Here is a 20,304-nt window from a genome sequence, read left to right as displayed (position 1 = left end):
GGGCAAAGTCCCTCCCTGTGTAGCCCCTAGGGAGGTCCTCGAAATGTTCTCCAACTCCTTTGATCATGAAGTAAACCATAGGAAACTGCCCAGTGGCACAGAATTCTCCTAAGATGGAGATAAGTCATTTACAGGGAGCCCCAAGCCTCAGCATCCAATTCCCACAGCGGTTTCATCCCGCACCTCCTGGCCAGGGAAAACTTACCAGCCTTGGCTTTGGTGCTAGGCTTCCGTCCTCGTCCTCGAGCCTTGCCCCCTGTAGCCTCCTGAGGCCCTGTGGCAGCCCCTTCTTTGCCTTCCCCTGTATCTTTGCTAGTCTTCCTGCTACGGCGTTTTGCACTGGGTACTAGGAGTGCTGGGGATGGCTCAGCACCTTCAGGACAAAGGGACAGTGTCTCAGGTGTTACTGATCCAGGCTTTCTGTTTACAGTTGGAATAACCTGCAGCTAACCCATGTTAGGGAGCTCAGAAATAAGACTAGAATCCTCCAGTGCTGGGGTGTGCCTCAGTGGTAGAGCCCCTGCCTAGAATCCTCCAGTGAGGGGCTGGGGTGTGGCTCAGTGGTAGAGCCCCTGCCTAGAATCCCCCAGTGAGGGGCTGGGGGCGTGGCTCAGTGGTAGAGCCCCTGCCTAGAATCCCCCAGTGAGGGGCTGGGGTGTGACTCAGTGGTAGAGCCCCTGCCTAGAATCCCCCAGTGAGGGGCTGGGGGCGTGACTCAGTGGTAAAGCTCTTATCTAGCTTGTACAAAGAAGAGAAGAAACAAAGAAGAGAGAACCAAATGACAAACTGAGCCCAGAGGTAGGTGGAGAGAACCCAGACAACGCTGAGCAGTCAGCATGTACTGCTGGGTAACCAGGCAAGGGCCTAGGTGTGTGGTTCCCAGGGGGATTTTCAGGGACCCGCCCTCCTGTTCCCCATGGCCTAGGTTCCTCACTCACATTGAATTTTATAGTCAGGAGGCAAGAGGCGGATGTGTGAGAGGGGGATCCTGCCTGTGTCTCCGTCATCAAACTCCACGGTGATCAGGTCCCCGTCGTCTTCCAGGTCCAGCAGCCCTGAGGGGAAGGGCAGGTCAGAGAGGCTCCTGGGACTATAGCCCAGGCCACGAAGGCATAGCCTTCGAGGACCCTGGGGTGTATACGCAGGTGTGAAAGTGTGGGAGTTAAGAGCCACACCGGTCAAGGACGGAGAACCAGCTTCCTCGTTTCCAGCTCTGTTTCTTACGCTCCAAGGGCTACAGATGAATGACCATATACATCTCTGGGTTTTCTCATACACCAAGACCCAAAGCCACTTTGAGAAGCCTTACCAAGTACAACAGCTCTGAATGCCAAAGACAGGAAATGAGACACAGGTCTACATTCTAGAACATTCCTTAGGAGCAGAGTCACAGTTGATGGTGGTTCTGAGCTGAACCTCAAGCACATCAGACGAACATTCTACCAACCAGCCACATCCTCAGCACTGATCTTACTTTTATTTGTTGAGACAGAGCCTCAATTAAGTTGTCCAGGCTGGCCCTGAACTAACTCTATAGCCCAGGGACCCCTTGACCTTGTGATCTTCCTGCCTTGGCCTCCTGAGTGCCTGACCAAGTCTGGATGACTGTGGCTTTACTGTTCTGGAAGGAGACAAGGTCAATAAGAGTAAGGTCAAGGCCAACGATATGGGAGACATCGAACCTACTGAAGGACTCTGTACAAACAGGTTGAGTGGAGAGATTTGAGCGGCTCTCTCTAAACTGAAAGGTACTGGATACATTCAAACACTAAACATGGGACACGCCAGCCCTTCCCAACACGCATATGCTAAGGCCGAATCTTCAGACATGGGCCTTGTGGCCTTGGCCTATCTGTGCCAGCACTGGGGAATCCCTAAGCAGAAGCTTCTGCCCACCCACAGCACACAGAGCTCCAGAATGGTGCTTCAATCTCTGTCTTCACCAAGGATCAACAAAGATGCCTGGGCAATCTCTAATTAGAGGAAGAGGGAAAGCAACCGAGACCAGGAGGGGACACAGAAGGCGAAAGAAGTCAACGGAATCCAAACAAAGGAACAAAACACCCTGTGCGAGACCCTTCGAAATCAGATGCGCTGACAGAGCAAAGATTTCCTTGAAAATTAACCCTCAAGGAAGTGGAAGAAGTCAAGCTGACAGTATTGGTATAAGTTTATAATCCCAGCACTCAGAACCTGAGGCCGGAGGGTCAAAAGGTCGAAGACAGGCCTGGCAAGAAGGCTTGACAGGAGGGGTTGGGGATTTAGCTCAGTGGTAGAGCGCTTGCCTAACAAGTGCAAAGCCCTGGGTTCGGTCCTCAGCTCCGGGGGTGGGGGGGGGCAGGCTTGGCAGGGAAATGTGTTTGCTGAAAAGCCTGAAGTTGTGAGGGGCAACCCCGGGATCAGAGAGGGGGAGGCATAACACAGTCCCCAAAACATACACACACCTGTACTTCATGCTCATACACATACAGAACTGTAGAGACTGAAAGAAAATGAGAATGACTCAAAAGAGAGAAAAACAAAAGGAGCCTCCCACAAAAATTAACGAATTTTACTGCGTGTGATGCGTGTGCACACGGGTAGGTGTGAGTTCATACGTGTGTGCATCCTTGATCTCTCTCCACTCCACATATTGAGGCAAGATCTCTCGATGGAACCCAGATCTCACTGATTCAGCTAATCGAGCTAAGCGTCTTGCTCAGGGATCCCAGGTCTGTCTCCCACATGTTGGGATGATATGGAGACACGTTCTCCTGGCATTTACATGGGTGCTGGGTACCTGAATTCCAGTCTTCACACTTGCACAGAAATTGCATTACCCAGTGAGCCATCTCCTCAGCCCCCAGATTTAGGAATTCCAATGTAGTGAACTTATCAAGTAATACCGGAAGTTCAATACAGAAAGCAAATGTAGCTCGGCACAGAGGCACACATCTTTAATCTCAGGACTTGGGAGGCAGAGGTAAGTAGATCTCTGTGAATTTGAAGTCAGCCTGGTCTACAGAGCCTAGTTCCAGGATAGTGAGAGCAACACAGAGAGATTCTGTCTCAAGAAACAAAAAAAAAAAAAAACAAAATTTCCAATGTGGATCTTATACCCAGCTCAACTATCTCTACATAAAGGTAGACTAAACAGATGGTAACACAAAGAACTTGATAAACTTATCATCTGTGGAGTCTTTCTCAGAAAACCATGAGAGGCTGGGGCATGGCTCAGCTGGCATTGTGCCTGCCATGAATGCACAAATCCCTGGTTCCATTCCAGGTACTGTATCAGTTTGGTGAGATGGCATATGCACCCAGCACTTGGGAGCTGGAGGTAGGAGGGGTCAGAAGTTCAAAGTCTTTGTAGAAGGTTTGAATCTAGCCTGGGCCACAGGATCCCACATCTCTAAGCAAACAAGCTACTGAAAGATCTGTTAAGATGACGAGATGAACCATGAGGGAGACAGAATGCTTCACAGAAAGACACCCCCCCCCTCTAAAACTCCAAGAGGCCCCCTAAGGCAGCTTAGGGGAGCACCCAGCCCTTCATGGGACTGAAAGACAAAGTCTCAGAATGCCAGACTCCTACACAAACTTTTACTGTAGCAACATGATTTCTGGGGATTGATCATTGATTTACAGATGGGAAAAGAAGTATCTTCTTAGCTCAATCGTGGCTTAGACCATACTGCACACCTGTCGCTTAGTGGTATAGTCTCCTGGTGTGTAAAATGTGAGATTGCCAAGAGGAGTGTCCTGTTGGGCCTTTTAGTCCAACCAACACCCACATCCCCAGGCAGGGTGATTTTTGGAATGACTGAGGCTTGAACTGCTAAAGTGTCTGCTTCATCTGTCTGTTCCGACATCCCTACTAATCTATACTCGTTTATGTATATGTGTGTGCCCCTGCATGAGTTCTTGTTCCATGTGTATGCAGAAGCCCGTGGAGGCCAGAAGATGGCATTGGCTCCTCCAAATTGGTGTTTTGGACATTTGGGACTTGCCAAGTGGATGCTGAGAACCCACTTTGGTGGCCATCTCTACAGCCCCATAACTATTTTTTCTTTTGGCTTTAAAATATGCATTTGTTTATTTGTAGACATATTGTAGTGATGTAGAGCTGGGCCTAGAGAGCGGCCCTATTAGAGGGTGTGGCCCTGTTGAAGTGGGTGTGGCCACTGTGAGTGTGGGCTTTAAGACCCTCATCCTAGCTGCCTGGAAGTCAGTCTTCCACTAGCAGCCTTCAGATGAAGATGTAGAACTCTCGGCTCCTCCTGCCCCATGCCTGCCTGGATGCTGCCATGTTCCTGCCTCGGTGACAATGGACTGAACCTCTGAACCTGTAAGCCAGCCCCAATTAAATGTTGTCCTGATAAGACTTGCCTTGGTCACGGTGTCTGTTCACAACGGTAAGACAGCGCATGTCTGTGAATGCTTGAGCATGCGCGTGTGTGCAGAGGCTGGGCAGAGGGCATCAGGTATCCTCCACTCTCCCTCTCAACCTAGTCAGGCTCACTCCCTGAAACCAGAGGCTCACATTTTCTGTTAGGCTAAAAGGCAGCGAGACCTCGCCAAACCTCCTCTGTTTCCACACCCTGCACAGCAGAGTTTCAGGTGAGCATAGAAGATGCAGAAGAAGCTTGTTGCACAGGGAGGCTGGCACCTGTACTCTCTGACTGCCATGACTTGGCAGCAAGCATTCCTAGCTTCTGTCTGCTTGTCTTTTCAGTGTGGTTAACAGCATCCCAGCCTTCCCATGTGTGGACTACTCCAGGCCCAGCTGTTGGGGCTACCATGGGGGTGGACACCTTCAGACGTGCAGATACACCTAATGGCAGTAGCTTGTCACTGGGGAGCATCCTTTTGGAAGGCTGTATCTGGTGTGTGGCCTCCCCACACTCCCTGCTTCCTGCTTATCATAAGGTGAACATGATCTTTATATTGTACTTCAGATTATCAAAATATCACAATCAGCCCACGACTGTACAGCCATGCGGCCACACAACGATCCACTTCATAGACCCAGAATCAGCAGACACAAGGACCTGAACGGCAATACGCCTGCTGAGACTGCAAGCCAAAACAGGTCCACCATGATACAGTATCCATGGAGAGGGGAAGCCAGCCTCATTCCTTAGCAGGACTTTAATGGGCCCAGCCCAGTGGACTCAACTGTAGTAGCCTCAAGGAAACCTCATGAGCCAAGTCAGTCACCCCCTGACGGGAGAGAGAAAGCAGGAGAATAAGCCATTTTCTGGTGATAGGCGTGAAGCCTTCTCAGGAAGCTGGTATGTAGCCAGCCAGCCAGAGACCAAGCCCCGGAGTCCTGCTGACTTCATCGGAATAGTTCAGGTCGAGCCATACTATGAAGTCCTCCCTGGAATTTATTTATGCAAACCAGCAACAGTGTCGGCTGGTCTAAGCCAGCTGGGAGCTGGCTTCGTTGACAGGATGAACTGATGAAGACTTACTAGGAGCTGAGCGAGCTCGGGAGGAGAGGTGTCTCACCTCGGACCACCGTGCCTGGATAAAGGCAGCGATATTGTTGGCTCCAGTAGGCGGCGATCCTGGTCCCCTGGGGCAAGAAGCGTGTAGAGGCCGGCCTCACGTCTATAATCTAGCAGAGGACAGATGGAGGGTCAGAAGGTGACTGGGAAGGAGGCGATCAAGAGCAGAGCTCCAGCCATTGCCTTGGAGCCCCTCCCCTCCCCCACTCACCGCCTCCTGAAGTAGTTGCTCCAGGCAGTAGATGTGGGGACGGTTCCCACGCTCACCTTCCACCACCACACGGTATCTGCAGAGACAGTGACAAGTATACAATAGGGCAGTGGCCTGAGAGTCCCGGTCCAGAAAGGGAACCTCCCCAGCGCAGCACTGCCAGCTCTGTGGCCTGGTACACGGGACTTAGCTTTTGGTTCAGACTTAGCTATATCAACATGGATTTGCACTGGGTGTTTTACATACGTGTATACAGTAATCTAGATAGTATAACGTGTTATGTCATACATGATCAGCCACACAATTGTGCAGCCATGACATGTTCTACTTCATAGACCTAGAATCAACAGACCCAGGTTATATATATATATATATATATATATATACAGTACATAGTAAATATGTAATATATAACATGTAAGTATATGTTATATGTTAATATGGACTGTGTTCTCACTCTTCCTGTGTCCAACTTCCTCATTTATATAATTCAGGGGTTAAGAGTGCGTGCCCAGATAGGACCCGCCCCTCATTCCAAAGGAGGGCCATACATCTCACCACTTCCTGCCCAGGGGCAACTCGCAACTACTGGCCCCAGAGGCTCCCCAGAACCCCTGACATTGCTGCTCACCACCTCAGAGAGGGTGAGGAGCAACCTGCCCAGGGGGGTGGGGGTGGGGGGCAGGAACAGAAGCAGGCGTGGGTGTGGGAGCTAAGCCAGCAAGCCCCAGGGCAAGCACTCACATGTCAGGTGAGTGCACGGTCTGCACGTGGCCCGCGTACAGCAGCTTGTCGTCCATAGGAATGAGAACCCGCAGGCCATCCTTCAGCTCCTCCTTGTCAATGATGCAGGAGCGGGGGGCTGCAGAGAGAGGTAGGCAGGGAAGCCCCCGCAGAGTCAGAGGATGTCTAGGGGAGACCACCCCAGGCCTTCCTGGTGACTCCGCAAGGACCCTCTAGGAAAATGAAGGCTGTGGGGTGTCCGGATAGAGGAGTGTGTGTGTGTGTGTGTGTGTGTGTGTGTGTCTGTCTGTCTGTCTGTCTGTCTGTCTGTCTGTCTCCATATTGTCTCCAACTGGGTCCCAACTGCACACGGGATGGGGGATGGGCAGCCCCCTCTTCCCAGTCTTTATAGACAAGTAGGAAGGTCTCAGGTGAGTGAAAGGCCAGGAGTAACAAACTTTTCCATCCCATAGATGAATATTCTCAAGATCCTGGGCCGTGAAGACGCCTAATGGATGTTGAAGGTACCTGCTTCAACACTGCCCAACCACTTTGCCATGTCCCTAGATGGGTATTCTTTCCCCAGCCCCACAGAGAATACCCATACCCATCTCTCTTTTTTCTTCTTCATAAGAGTTTAGGTTTGGTCCCTGTCAGTCACAAACATGAAAAAGACCTCAGCTGGGGCTGGTGATGGCGGCCTGTCATCCCTATGACACAAGACAGCAAGACCGAGGCTCATGGCCAGCCTGATCTACATAGGGAGCTCAAGGCAACTTAGTGAAATTCAATATTGAAATTCAATATTGAAAAGTTAGAAAGAAGGATGAGGGCGTGGCTCAGTGGTAGAGCCCCTGCCTAGAATCCCCCAGTGAGGGGCTGGGGGTGTCTCTACAGTAGAGAACATCTGCCTAGAATCCAAGAATAAAGGGCCCAAAAATACTTGTTTCGAATGTCTGGAGATGTGGCTCAGCCTGTGTGAAGATCAAAATAGATAGATAGACAGACTGACAATAAGTAAATAACAGGTTCATGAATCAAGCAGCTCTGGAGTCTGGTAGTGGAAGAAAAGGCCCCTTCTCCACTCTACCATGCACTCAGCCATATTCACAGGCAGAGGGAGTACTGTACACTTTACAGATGCTTTGACCAGCAGAGAACAGAACGTTTGCTCTGCACACTCAGAGACCTCCTGGGTCTCAGTCAAGCCCAGAGGCCCTAGGGACCACTCTTATCCTTGTACTGACACTTGGGGCAGAGTGCTGTGGCTTGGACCCTCATACCCCGCCCCACGAGAGCACGCCTGCTGGGGTCAGCACTGCTCTCCAGACACACACGTGAGGATGCCGTGGGCGGCACCACTACAAGAATGACTAGGACCACCTCTCCCCCCTCCCCAAGCAGGGCTTGCCTAGCTCTTCTTCCAACCCGCTCCTCACAGTTCATACCGACCATCCCTCCTCCAACCTCCACAGGACGTCATTCCCTAACATCAGTCCTTACCTCTTTCTGCTCACGTGACCCGTCACCCCACCCATCTGTTCTCCCAACTAACCCCGCATGTGCTAAGTTGTCCCTGCCCCATGTTGTCCCAGCTGTAGCTAGGGCTTCCTGCCAGCAGCTTCCTGGGTGTCTCCCTGCCTCGGCACAGACCGCCGGGCTTACGTTACGATGCACTGACCCCCTTGCTTTGAAGACTGGCCCCAAAATCTGCATCTCGCTGGCCTGACCCACCCCTCTTCATCCCCCTTCACTACAGACTGGCTAGGCTGGAGCTGAGCTGTCCCCACCTCAGGACCTCACCCTCGGCTGATATCTAAATACTTCTGGGAACCCCTGACACCTCTCAGGACATTCACCTGGAGTCAAAGGTCTCTCTGTGGCCCCACCACGAGGCAGGTGCTCATCCTCAGAGAAGCTCGAGTCCTGGTTGGGTTCGAAGTCTTCCTCCGCCGCCATACACTCCATCAGCTTACTCACGGCACCCCCTTTTCCACGGTTCTGGGGAGAACACACACACACACACACACACACACAAACTGATGGCTTTGCACGAGGCACAGGCCATCCTGTCATGCTGGGAACATTCCTGAGAAATCCGGGGCCATGATCAATGTTCAGAGGCACCGGCCTTGCGCACTGCAGCCCAGGCCTTGTCTACCTAGCACGGTATCTGGTACTCAGTGCTCAGTACTCTCCCTGTGTTAGCATAGCAGACACCTTGGCCTCCATCTTGGAGAAACCGGCTTCTAGCCACAGAGAATGAAGCTGAGGGGAAACAGGGCTAGGCGAGTCGCTGACGGCTTACCCAGGTACAGCATGGCCCTCTGTCAATACACAGAAGCCTTAGAACCCACAGGGGAAGGCCTGCTGAGGAGCAGGTCTTTAGGTTCCAGTGGCCCCTGGGTTGCCAATAAGGTTGGAGTCTCGACTGAGAATGGAGCTTGTCACAGCCACATCCAGTGCGTGCTGGGGTGGGACAATGATGACAGTGGACGAGGGGCACTCATTGCATCACACCTGCAACTGGGCCCCAGTGCAGCCTGGATTTAAGTCCCTCTGGCACACTCACCTCCTTCTTTGCTTCTTTCCCTCTGGCCTTGGCCTTGCTACGTTTGGCAGTCGCCAGGGCCCCTGGGTGGGGTGCCCTGGAGTCAGGCAGGGTGGACACACGGGGAGATGGCAGTGTGGCTGCTGACCCAGCCTCTTTCCCTCTCTTCTTCTAGAGGAGAAAGCAAAAGGTAGGGCGTTGTCATAGGGCATGGAGGACATAGGCCACTCCGGGCAAGGAGGTAGGTGGGGTGTAGGAAACACAGCTCATTGAAGGGATTAGAAAATCCAGACTCGTTAAACTGAAGGCCTTTTCTTCAAGGGAAGAAAATGACTGACGCCCTTTCACCGGAAGGCTGGGGTGCTTGCTGTTTAACAACCTGTGATCCTTTGCTATGCGGTAGAGCCGGCCTTCCTGGATCCCCCAATATCCTGGGCATTTTCAGCCCCTTATCCTGAGCTGTGTCTCAGTGAATGGAGCCCGTCCTTAGGAGAGAGTTCCACGTACTTCCCACCCTCCATCAATTCAACCATCCATTTGCCGTTCCGAGTCCTTCCTCCCTAGGCCCCAGCCCTGACTGTTTATCAGACACAGAACTGTGACTTAAAGGTCACAGGCGCTTTGCTCCTTTGCAAGGGGGCTTAGATGTATCTGGGCCTGAAGCTTTGCTGTGATAACGGTCACGTGGCCATCACTTTCCAAAGTTGTACTGTGATTAAACGTGGAAGAGAAATAACCCGTGAGGTCAGACTCAAGAGTTTCAACCCAGGATCTGCTAAAATGGGGCTGCCCTGAGCTTCATTCTCCACCTCCCACGGATTGCGTCCCTGCCTTGCAAGGTCCCTGACAGCAAGGCCCCTCCCACACCCCTGGGACCCTCACCATGCCATGCCTGAGACAGGGCTGAGACTCCTCTCTCTATATACAAGTGTTCTAGGTTTTATCACAAATTATTATTTTATTAGGTTTTTGTATTTATTTATTATAGGGGGGCATGCTTTTGCATGTGAAGACTAGAGAATACCTGGCCGGAATCATCAGTTCTCTCCTTTCACAATGTAGGTTCCAGGGACTGAACTCAGGACATCAGTCATACGGCTTGGGAGCTACGCCTTTTCACACTGAGCCATCTTGCCAGCCGTCACGACTGACTTCTGTCATTATCATATAATTTATTGTACCAACAAATTAAAAAAGTGCTGAAATGTGAGTTTCTGCAACAACTCTCCTAGTGGCAGCCAGCATATCTTTACAGAGCTTTCCGGAAATACATATAACCAGGTGACTATGCAGAAACATTTACGGGTGGCCTTGGGTTTGTGATATTAGCAATGTTTATTCATAAACTCAAGAGCTTTGGGCATGTTAGGCAGGGGCTTTACTGCTAAGCCACACCCCAGCCCGTCACTGGGGGATTCTAGGCAGGGCTCTACCACTGAGCCACGCCCCCAGCCCCTCACTGGGAGATTCTAGGCAGGGGCTCTACCACTGAGCCACGCCCCCAGCCCCTCACTGGGAGATTCTAGGCAGGGGCTCTACCACTGAGCCATGCCCCAGCCCCTCACTGGGGGATTCTAGGCAGGGGCTCTACCACTGAGCCACGCCCCCAGCCCCTCACTGGGGGATTCTTAGCCTGAGGGCTATAGACAAGCACTCTATATTTTGTTTTGTTTAACACAGATTCACTGAGGTCTTACAAAGAGTGTCTCCTCTGTGCATCACTGGCAGGCACAAGGCTCTGTTTTGCTGAGGGCTACCCTACAGCACAGAGGGACCAGCTTTGTTGTGTTACTCATTCAAATGCTATCAAAACCCAAGAAGAACAACAATAAGACCTTACCAACGAGTTCTAGCAGCCATACTCCCGGAAGGGCATTTAAAATGGCTTAGCTGTTGCTCAGCCACTTGTAGCTGTGTGTGAGCCTCCCCAGAAGTCTGCAGTGAAGCAGCCTCTTCTCAGGCATCTCAATATAGAGACCAGGGCGCTCCACCCTGCAGGTGGGGTGAGAACTGACCAATGTCTCACAGGCAGGGACATCCAAACGCAGAACTGGAAATAACCTAGGTGTCCAGCGAACTGTCACAGGGGGTGGCACCCACGTGTGCTATTAACCCATGCCTCTGCTGGCTAGGTAACCAGTACACTGAAACCGCTTCAGACCTGAAGACTACAACACACACGTGGCTGTGATAGAAGAATCAGAAGTTCAAGGCCAGCCTGAGCTACAGGAGACCCCCGTCTAAAAACCCATACTAGAGCTGGTGAGTGGGCTCAGTATGTAAATAGTAAGGCTTTTCATAGAAGCCTGGTGGTTTGATTGCCAGAACCCACATAAGGGTGAAAGGAGAGAACTAAGCACACACAGTTGTCCTCTGACCTCTACACATGTGCCAAGACACACACAGCCTCAGCTACACACACACACACACACACACACACACACACACACACACACACACACAGAGCACAGCACAAATCAAATCAAATATGTGCTGGGGCTAGAGAGAAGAGTCACCAAACCCCAGAAACCTTTTCTCTTTACAAGTCGTGTTGGATATTTAGTCATAGTTACGTAACACGGGGTTCTGGGGATTTATTCACATTTTAAACCATTATTCTTTTTTTTTTTTTTTTTTTCGGAGCTGGGGACCGAACCCATGGTCTTGCGCTTGCTAGGCAAGCGCTCTACCACTGAGCTAAATCCCCAACCCCTAAACCATTATTCTTATGGGATGAGTAAAAGATTAAGATTCTCTGACAGGAACAGGAAGAGGAAGCAAGGTTCCTCACGGACACCAAACATGGTGGAACCTTCTATGGGCACGCTGCTAACATCAAAGCTACACCCCAAGGTTGGAGACCGGGGGACCTACGCTGAGCTCTTACCTTCCTGGGGTCCTTCCTGTCCTTGGCTCGGCCGGTGTCCTTTCGTGGGCTTGGGGCACCTCCCCTGCCACAGCGGCTAGGCTTGGTTGCCGGCGCAGCGTTGCTGGGTGCTTGGACTGCAGCAGAAGCATCGTGTAAGAAGATGCGCTCGCTCCTGCGTCGAGTCCACAGGTCATCATCACTGGCCTCTGGCCCCGCCTCAAAGCCAGGTTCCTTGGAGCCGCGTATCTTCCGGGCTTTGCGTCCCTTCTCTGAGGCCAGCTTGGCCTTGTCTGGGCTGGTGGGACCAGAGGCCCGGGTGCCAGGGACGGGTGCAGCCAGAGACTGGCCTGGCTCCCCAGCCCCTTTCTTGGGTCGCAGCAGCCCAGCAGGTGACTGCTTGGGAACCTTCACTTCGCTCTCCGAGTCCGTGTACTCGAACTCCGTGCCTGGATGTGAGGAGGAGGAGGGAGGGGCTGGTGGGTAGGGACTCCACAGTCTTCTTTTCTTATCCACCTGGCCCTGCAAGGCCAGAAATCCACAGACCCATTCCACCCAGGGACGTACTCTCTCCTGTTTACCAGGAGGAGGTAAACTGAGGCTCAGAGAAGGACAAGGATTCACCCAAGTCCCCTATCCCCTACCCCATGGCTGTCAAGAACACTACTAAAAGATGTAGGCCTCAGGCCTACACTGCCACTCAGGAAACCCCAGAATCTAGGCAGGTTGGGACAAGGGCTGCACAGGGAGGCGGTGGGGAAAGCCCCAAGAAAGCCCCAAGCCTGAGGCCTGTCTTCCTACTTCCTGACAGACTCCCTTCCTGCTCTTGGGGTCCTTAACCACCCAGGCCCACTCCCTGCTAAGAGGCTCCTCAGAATTTCCTTCCTCTTTTCATCCCCATAACAGGGACCCTCTTTCTATGTCCTGGATCTCTGAGACACACTACTAGACTTCAAGGCCACTATCTCTCCTCCTCCTTCTACCTTTCCTCATCTTCAAGTTGTGGCTCACTGTTCCCTCAGCCTAGGGTACAATCACCTCGACAGGAAAACACAGGTATGCTACAACCGACCTGATCCCCCAGGGTGTTCCCTCACAGTCCCCCTGCCACCATCACAGGAATCCTTCCCCACACTTCTAGCCTCTCTACCCACACGGTCTGCCCATCTAGTCTGCCCTGGCTTAAAAACAGCTGAGTTCTCTTGAGGTCTCTCCTGCCTCCAAAGCTCACATTAAGCACAGAGACAGCAGCCAGGGCACAGCCTTCAGTAGACTCAGTCAGTGCCATGTTCCTCAGAAACAAAGACAGAAAGGTCGGTCTATTAATCTATTGGCCCACAGACCAGATAGCCTGTTGGGCTTGCAGTCCCCTAGACGGCCAGCAACCCCTGAAAGAGGACCTGGGGGCCCAATCCCAGCCCTACAGACTCTCTGGCAAGAGGCAGCCTGTTCACAGGGGCCCCCATGGGAGGCCCTCTCAGAGGCAACTATTGAGGCAGGGTGGGGGGTGGGGGTGGGTCGGGGGATGGGAAACCTGGTGAAAGAGTCCCTTCAAAGCTTAACGATCTTATTAATGAACTTGTTAATTAGCTTCCCCCTGAGGAAATGTGTGGGGTTGAGGGCTGGAAGTGGGGGGGGGCACTCTTGTACATGAGGAAGGTTCAGGCCATACAGTCAGGCTTGAGAGTTGAGCTTTTGGGGCTCTGGGGGTTGGCACAATAAAGAGTTGCTTGCCCAGCCATACATGAAGCCCTGGGTTCCATCACCAGCACTGAATTGGTGGTACATGTGTGTGATCTCAGCACTCAGGAGGCAGAGGCAAGAGGATCAGAAGTGCAAGGTCCTCCTCGGTGTGTGGTCCCTTGTGGAAACACTATACCATCTGCACGGAGCAGGTACAGGAAGCTGATTGAGACCTGGAAGAAGAGAGAGCTCTTGGAAGAGAACCATGCAGCTACAAGGAGCAGGTGTCAGTCTTGCACCCCCTACACAGGAATTTGGGGCAAGGTTTGGGGCACATGTGCAAAAGAAATGAACCCTGATCTCAGAAACCAGAAAAGAGAAACAAAAAAAAAAAAAAAAAGAGCAAAAGAAAGGCTATTCCAAACTGTCTAGCCATACCTGTGAGTAAGCCTTGAGTTCAACCACCCAGAGAACTGCAGTACTGGAAATAAATTTGCTAAAGAGACTTAGGTCTGAATGGGTCTGATTAAGACAAGTCCTGGCAGGTCAATTCAGTTGTGATTCGAACTTCTGAGGAGAGAGTCTCAATGAAGGATTGTGTAGGTCAGGTTGGCCTGTGGGCACGTCTGTAGGGGACAGTCTTTATTGAGGTTATCTGAGATAGGAGCTGCAGCCTACTGTGGGCAGCATCATTCTCTAGGCAGGAGAAAGTAAGCTGAGCACCAAAGCTCACACACTCATTTCCTCCCTGCTTTCTTGACTGTGGTTGAAATGTGGTCAGTCGTTTGAAGTTCCTGCTACCTTGACAGACTGTAAGCTATGAGCTAAAATAAATGTTCTCTCCTTGTCTTTTATCAGGATAGTTTATCGCAGCAACAGAAACATAACTAGGGCAGCCGGTAAGATGCTTGGTGCTTAAGAGCATGTACCATTCTTGTAGAGGACCCAAGTTAAGTTCCCAGGATCCTCATGGGAGAGTCACCTTAACTCCAGCTCCTGACAACATCTCTGACCTCTGTGCACAGCACAGTACTCAAGTGCACATACTCTCTCTCATACACACACACATACATATACACAATTTAAAAAAAAATCTTTAAGAACAAAAAGGAAAAAGTTTATTAGTTCCTCAAAGGGCTAAACAAACTTCCCAAATTGCCCAACAATTCAAGTACAGAAGAATTAAAACATTTACACACACACACACACACACACACACACACACACATACACACACACACACATAAAAGGAGGGGGGGAGAACCAGTACACACAGTTGAAAGTAGCATTAGCTTTTGTAAAAGCCTAAAATTGGAAGCAACTCAAATATGCATCCACTAGCAAGTAGATTGGTTCAGAGCTGTACCACATAGCTATATAAAAACATGGTGTCCTAGCAACTGTTGCTATGATGAACTTCAAAATAAAAATGAAAGATGCCAAACACACAGGGCTACACACTACAGGACCCACCTCACTCTACATATCGTCAAAAATAGGTAGATACAAAAAGAAGGAAGAAACAGTTGGCTAGAAGTAAGGGATCTATTTATTTAATTGCTTGGAGGAAGGGCCGAAGGGAGACAGGTGGATGCATGGTACATGTATGGTGATCTCTTCCTCCTCCATGCACTGTGACATACATGTCCATTAAACACATCACCCACACGATCATAATACATTTTTTTTAAGTTGAAAAAAGAAAACTAGAAGGAGGGCTGGAGAGATGGCTCAGCGGTGAAGAGCACTGACTGCTCTTCCAGAGGTCCTGAGTTCAAATCCCAGCAAACACATGGTGGCTCACAACCATCTGTAATGAGATCTGATGCCCTCTTCTGGTGTGTCTGAGGACAGCTACCGTGTACTTATATATAATAAATAAATAAATCTTAAAAAAAAAAAAAAGAAAAAGAAAACCAGAATGACTATGGAGTATCAGATAAAAGTGGATTTTAGGAAAAAAAACATAATCCTAGAGAGGAGAAAGGAATAGTTTTTAACAGTGAATCAAGAGAATAACAAAATAACCAAAAACTTGTACGCCCTCAATAACAGAGCTACAAACACATAAAGCAAAAAACTGGCCCTGGGTTCGGTCCCCAGCTCTGGGGGGGGAAAGAAAAAACTGACAAAACTAAATGAAGCAATCGTGAATTGTGCAAATTATAGTTGCAGATCCTAACACTTATCTCTAGCACAAAGGAAAGTGTAACTATGAACCATAGAGAACCGCATGGGCGTGACTAATGGTTAATATCAGTACATATTACGTGCTTGTATCCTAGGAAGTGCCACGGAGCTCCGCGTTAATTTCCTTTTTCATTCAAATTACTGAATGTACTTTCCAACTAGAAGTGGAATCCAAGCAGAGATCTACAAGATGACCAGGCAGCTGCCCTCAAATGTCTGGAGAATAAATAACTTTCTGAGTCACCGTCGGATCAAAGCGGAAATCACAAGAGAAACTCAGAACGGCTCCTGAATAATGAGAATCCGACAAGCATTAAAATGTGAGAGGCGCAACTGAAGCTGAGCTTTCAGAGCGGTTTGTATCTTTGAACAATGTTTCTATTGGGAAAGAATAAGGTCTCAAATCGGGGATCTAAGAGGCTACCCTGAAAACCAGGAAGTGGCTGCAAATGACTGACACACCCAAAGAAATCCAAGGAAGCAAGGAACAGCAATCGATGAACCTGGGCTGGCAAGATGACTCAGAAGGAAGCTCGCCCATCGGGCCTCATGACCCGGATTCAACCCCTGGAACCTAGGCAGTGGAGAGAAACAACTCCAGAAAGATGTCTTCTGACCTCCATACAAGCAGTAAGGCAAGTACGATCCACATACATGTAAACCAACAGATGTAAAAAAAAAAAAAAAAGAGACAGAATAAAGGGGGAGGGTCATTAATGAAACAGGTAAGTTCTAGCTGATCGAGGGAGAGTATGTCAGCAATAAAAGAAGAAAAATTACTACCCACCCTACAGACATTAAAAGTATGAAGTGGGGAAGGGGGACAACAGTGGCTAGACAGATGGCTTAGTGGTTAAGAGTGCTGGCTGCATCTCCAGAGGACGTGGGCTCAATTCCCAGCACCCACACGGTGGCTCACACCATCTGTAACTCCAGCTCCGTTGAATCTGATGTTTCCTTCTGGCTTCCATGGGCACCAGGCACACAGCTAATGCACATACATGCACACACATGGGCAACAGATCCACCTACATAGAAGTATAAACTGGAGCTGTAGAGGGGTATCGGCAGCTAAGAGTTCTTGCTGCTCTTGCAGAGGAGCCTGTCTGGTTCTCAGTTCATGTTGGCTCCCATGATAAGGGGCAGCCTAGTGATCTAGTAACAGGCTGTATGTCTGAAACCTCACAATGGATACCACTGAAGTATTGAGGAACTTGTGTCTCTAAACGACAGTAAGAAGTAAGTTGCCAAGGGAAACCTTTGTTAACGTTTGCCAGTGATGATTGTGACCTAACAGATGACAACAGGAGACTAAAATACCTTCTGCTATCTTCAGAGGCACCCTTAGAATCGTGCACGTGACCCACGGGCTGCACTAGAGAATGCTCTGCAAACAGTTGCCCTAGTGGCAAGGTTTCCTTCAGAAGCTAGAAGTTGCTGCTGGAGAAATCTGGATATAAAATGCCCCAAAGTGAATGGGAAGAGAGGTGGCCTACACTGGGTCTGCTTTGGAGGTTGACACACCAAACAGTAGATGACTTCGTAAATTTATCTGTGAAAATGCCTGAAGCTCTCAAGTCGGACAAGTCTGACTCAGGGTATTTTGGTAGAACTTCCAGGATTCGTACACAGAGGCAAGATCCGAGCAAACTACAAGTGAGAAAATGGAGGAGGGGTTGAAGAAGCATGAACAAACAACTAGGGGCCAGCAAGATGGCTCAAAAGAAAAGGGGGTCTGCCACCAAGCCTGGTGACCTGAGTTCTGTTCCCAGAACCTTTGACCTTGGCGTCATGTGCACACTTGGAAACACACAGGCAAAGTAAACCAGTTTTAAAAAATGCTTTAAATAGTTCATTTGAGTGGTGGTACGTATGATGAAGATATACGGCTTATGCACGTGTCAAAGAATAAATAAATGCTCATCTGTAGGGAGTGGTACGGATGCTAAGGTCCTGTTCCCCTGTTGGTTCTTGATCTATCAATAAAGATGCCAGGGGCCAATTGCTGGGCGGAAGAAAAGAGGTGGGACTTCCGAGTCCCTGCAGGCAGGCTAAGACATGCAGGAAGAGGAAGGGGGATTTTGTCCATGCTTTGGAGGGAGAAAAGGTGACCGGCTATGTGAGATCTCTGGTAGGGAGACCATGGCTGCTTCCGCAGGTGGGAGATTAGAAACACAACTAAGCAGAGGACAGTTTGGGGTTGCTGAACAAGGAGAAGGTAACTAGGACACTAAGCAAAGGTCAGATTAAGAGGTGCTGAGAATATTGGGGGAAGGGATGCTATTCACGGGAGATTAGAAGAGCCCAGCAATTGAGCCAATAAAGCAGGTTGAAACTGAGCAATGTGTGTGTCTGTGTCTTTCATCCACAGATCCAGTGTTCTCTGGGTGGGGGCTGGTAGTGTGGTCTACCCAGAACTTAGAGCAAGGTAGCAAAACCCACATATTACACTCCTCTATCAAGGTGGTAATGGTCCAAAGAATATGCCGTAATGCCTGACACTTGGAGAACAGGATGGGAACAGTCAATGCAAAAGCCTCAAGACACCAGGGCAATCGGTGGTGAATTTTAGGGAGAAAGGAAGGAGCCACGGGTAGGAGAATTGGGGATCTTTTAGGAAACTCTCCAGGAAGCTCAAAGAAGCCTGGCCCTTGTCACAGCCTCTGCCAGAAGGCTTCATGCCTACCCTGCAACCTCCACTTGAGAAAGGGACCCATACCCCAGGTTGGCCTCTGACTTGCTGTGTGTTATAGCTGAGGAGGACCTTGAACCCCTGATCCTCCTGCCTCCTGAGTGCTGGGATTGCAGGCATGCACCACTGCATCTGGTTTATGTGATGCTGGAGGTAGATATTAGAACATAGGGCTCTGGGGCCAGGCAAGCACTCTACCACCTCAGCTACATAGTACCAACCCCAGGAACCATGTCTACCCTGACAGTTGGGGAAAGAACCTCTCGACTCACCAGGGACACAGGACTCAAGGATATAATGGAAAGAAGACAGGGTCAGCTAGGTCTCCCGACCCGATGTTAAGGTCATAACCTTAGCCCACGAAGTGAACAAAAGAACAAGCCTCAGCCTGCACCCCTGACTCCTCCAGCCACCAGCTTCAGGCCATCGAGGCCACCCTTCTGCCTCACTGGACTCAGAGAACTTCTCCAGTGACCTGGACAGGAAGTCTTCCCTTCCTCTTCTTTCTGCATGCATCTCTCTCTGTCAATATGTTTTCTCTGCCTGAAGATTACTAGCCTAGAGTGGCCTCTAGTCCCCAGGCCTAGGTCAAGGTCTTCCCTGAGCTCCTAGACACCTGTGAAGTACTAGCAACTTTAATGAAGGCATGAGAGTGAAAGAAGATACTCTTTTGTGACCGGGTTTTCCAGCAGTCAGGTGATCAAAGCTCCACCCGGCTCTCCTGTCCAACACTGAGCCTCAGTCTCTTTGTGATGGGCCCACAGCATCCACTTTGCAACCACTGACACTCACCCATCAAGCTCTGCCGTTCTTCCTTCTTCCGGGCTTTCTGCTCAGCTTCCAGCTGCACCACAGACAGGGGTGGCCCCACGACAGGGCTGGGGAGAGCACTGGCCGCAAAGCGAGCCAGCAGGCCCAGCCCACTCTCCTCCAGGCTTGGCGACAGGGCCTGTTCCCCGGCACCCAGCCTATAGCTACCAATGCCTTCTTCTTCCTCATCTTCCTCTTCCTCCTCTAGCTCTTCCTCCTCCTCTTCTGAGCTGTCATCTGGCATGCGGGAAAACAAGGAACAAGTGAGAGCCCTGACCTGGGTGCACACTGCCCCCCACCTCCTCCCACCACCCACCCTGGCTCCAGTCTCTGTCTTTACCAAGGGTCGCCAGGAAGGGTCCAGAACCAGCCCACAGTCCCACCCATGGCCCAAGGCCTCTATCAGTCACCCACATGGGGCAGCCTGGGGGAGGGAGAGGGGTGGCTCTGGGTATGGGGGACGGGCTTCTGGGAGGGCAGCACCGACATGCACCTGTGCTGTAGGTGGGGGGGACAGACACACAGACGGACAAAGACAGGAGACAGCGCTCGTCATGGTCCACACATGCACGCGCACACACACGCACCCCGACATAGACATGGAGGCTGAGAAAGGAAGCAGGAAAGAGGCAGAAAAGGGAAGAGGAGGGAGGGAAGGTTGGGCTCAGGCTGGAGGATCTAGACAAGGGGCCTGCAGCGTTCTGCTCAGCCAGAGGTCAGAGGTCAGGGACTGTTGACAGAAGGTGGAATTTGATCTCTTCATGGAGACTAGGGACCCCCATAGTCTTATCCCCGAGCAGAGTAAGAACCTAGCACCCCCATGCTGGGGAGCCTCTCTGAGCCCCGGATGACCCTCCAGCCCACCAACCCAGCTAAGAGGGTCGTATTCTATGTGGCTCAGTCTGGTCTGGCACATTCCTATGGTCTAAGCACTGGGACTGAGGCAGGAGGACTGTGAACTCAGGCCAGCCAGAGCTACAGAGTAAGACCCTATTTCAAAAAGAAAGGAGAAACAGTGCCAGCCACTGAGGTGAGCTCAGCCTGCCCTGGAGGTAGACAGACCAGCCCACTCTGCAGTAGGGAGGC

At 50.8% G+C, this 20,304-nt stretch overlaps 1 protein-coding gene across 9 annotated transcripts in view; it reads right to left on the bottom strand.

Moving 5' to 3' along the window:
* Tnrc18 (trinucleotide repeat containing 18) overlaps nt 1-20,304 on the bottom strand; it is a 96,295-nt gene that overhangs the window by 7,722 nt on the left and 68,269 nt on the right. For 8 of the 9 annotated variants that reach the window (XM_039089371.2, XM_039089373.2, XM_039089374.2 and 5 more), the window contains 9 exons: nt 19,201-19,455; nt 11,865-12,292; nt 8,999-9,148; nt 8,286-8,427; nt 6,448-6,565; nt 5,704-5,779; nt 5,494-5,602; nt 939-1,055; nt 206-373 (listed from right to left, as the gene is read on the bottom strand). In XM_039089371.2, the coding sequence (XP_038945299.1) occupies nt 206-373; nt 939-1,055; nt 5,494-5,602; nt 5,704-5,779; nt 6,448-6,565; nt 8,286-8,427; nt 8,999-9,148; nt 11,865-12,292; nt 19,201-19,455 (1,563 nt within the window). The remainder of the gene's footprint in view (nt 1-205; nt 374-938; nt 1,056-5,493; nt 5,603-5,703; nt 5,780-6,447; nt 6,566-8,285; nt 8,428-8,998; nt 9,149-11,864; nt 12,293-19,200; nt 19,456-20,304) is intronic. The other variant, XM_039089375.2, reaches the window with a different exon arrangement.

The sequence above is a fragment of the Rattus norvegicus genome, chromosome 12 (genome assembly GCF_036323735.1).
Source record: "Rattus norvegicus strain BN/NHsdMcwi chromosome 12, GRCr8, whole genome shotgun sequence".
NCBI classification, from domain to species: Eukaryota; Metazoa; Chordata; class Mammalia; order Rodentia; family Muridae; genus Rattus; species Rattus norvegicus.
The sequence above is the reverse complement of the archived record's forward strand: the minus strand, read 5'-3'. Positions and strand labels throughout refer to the sequence as shown.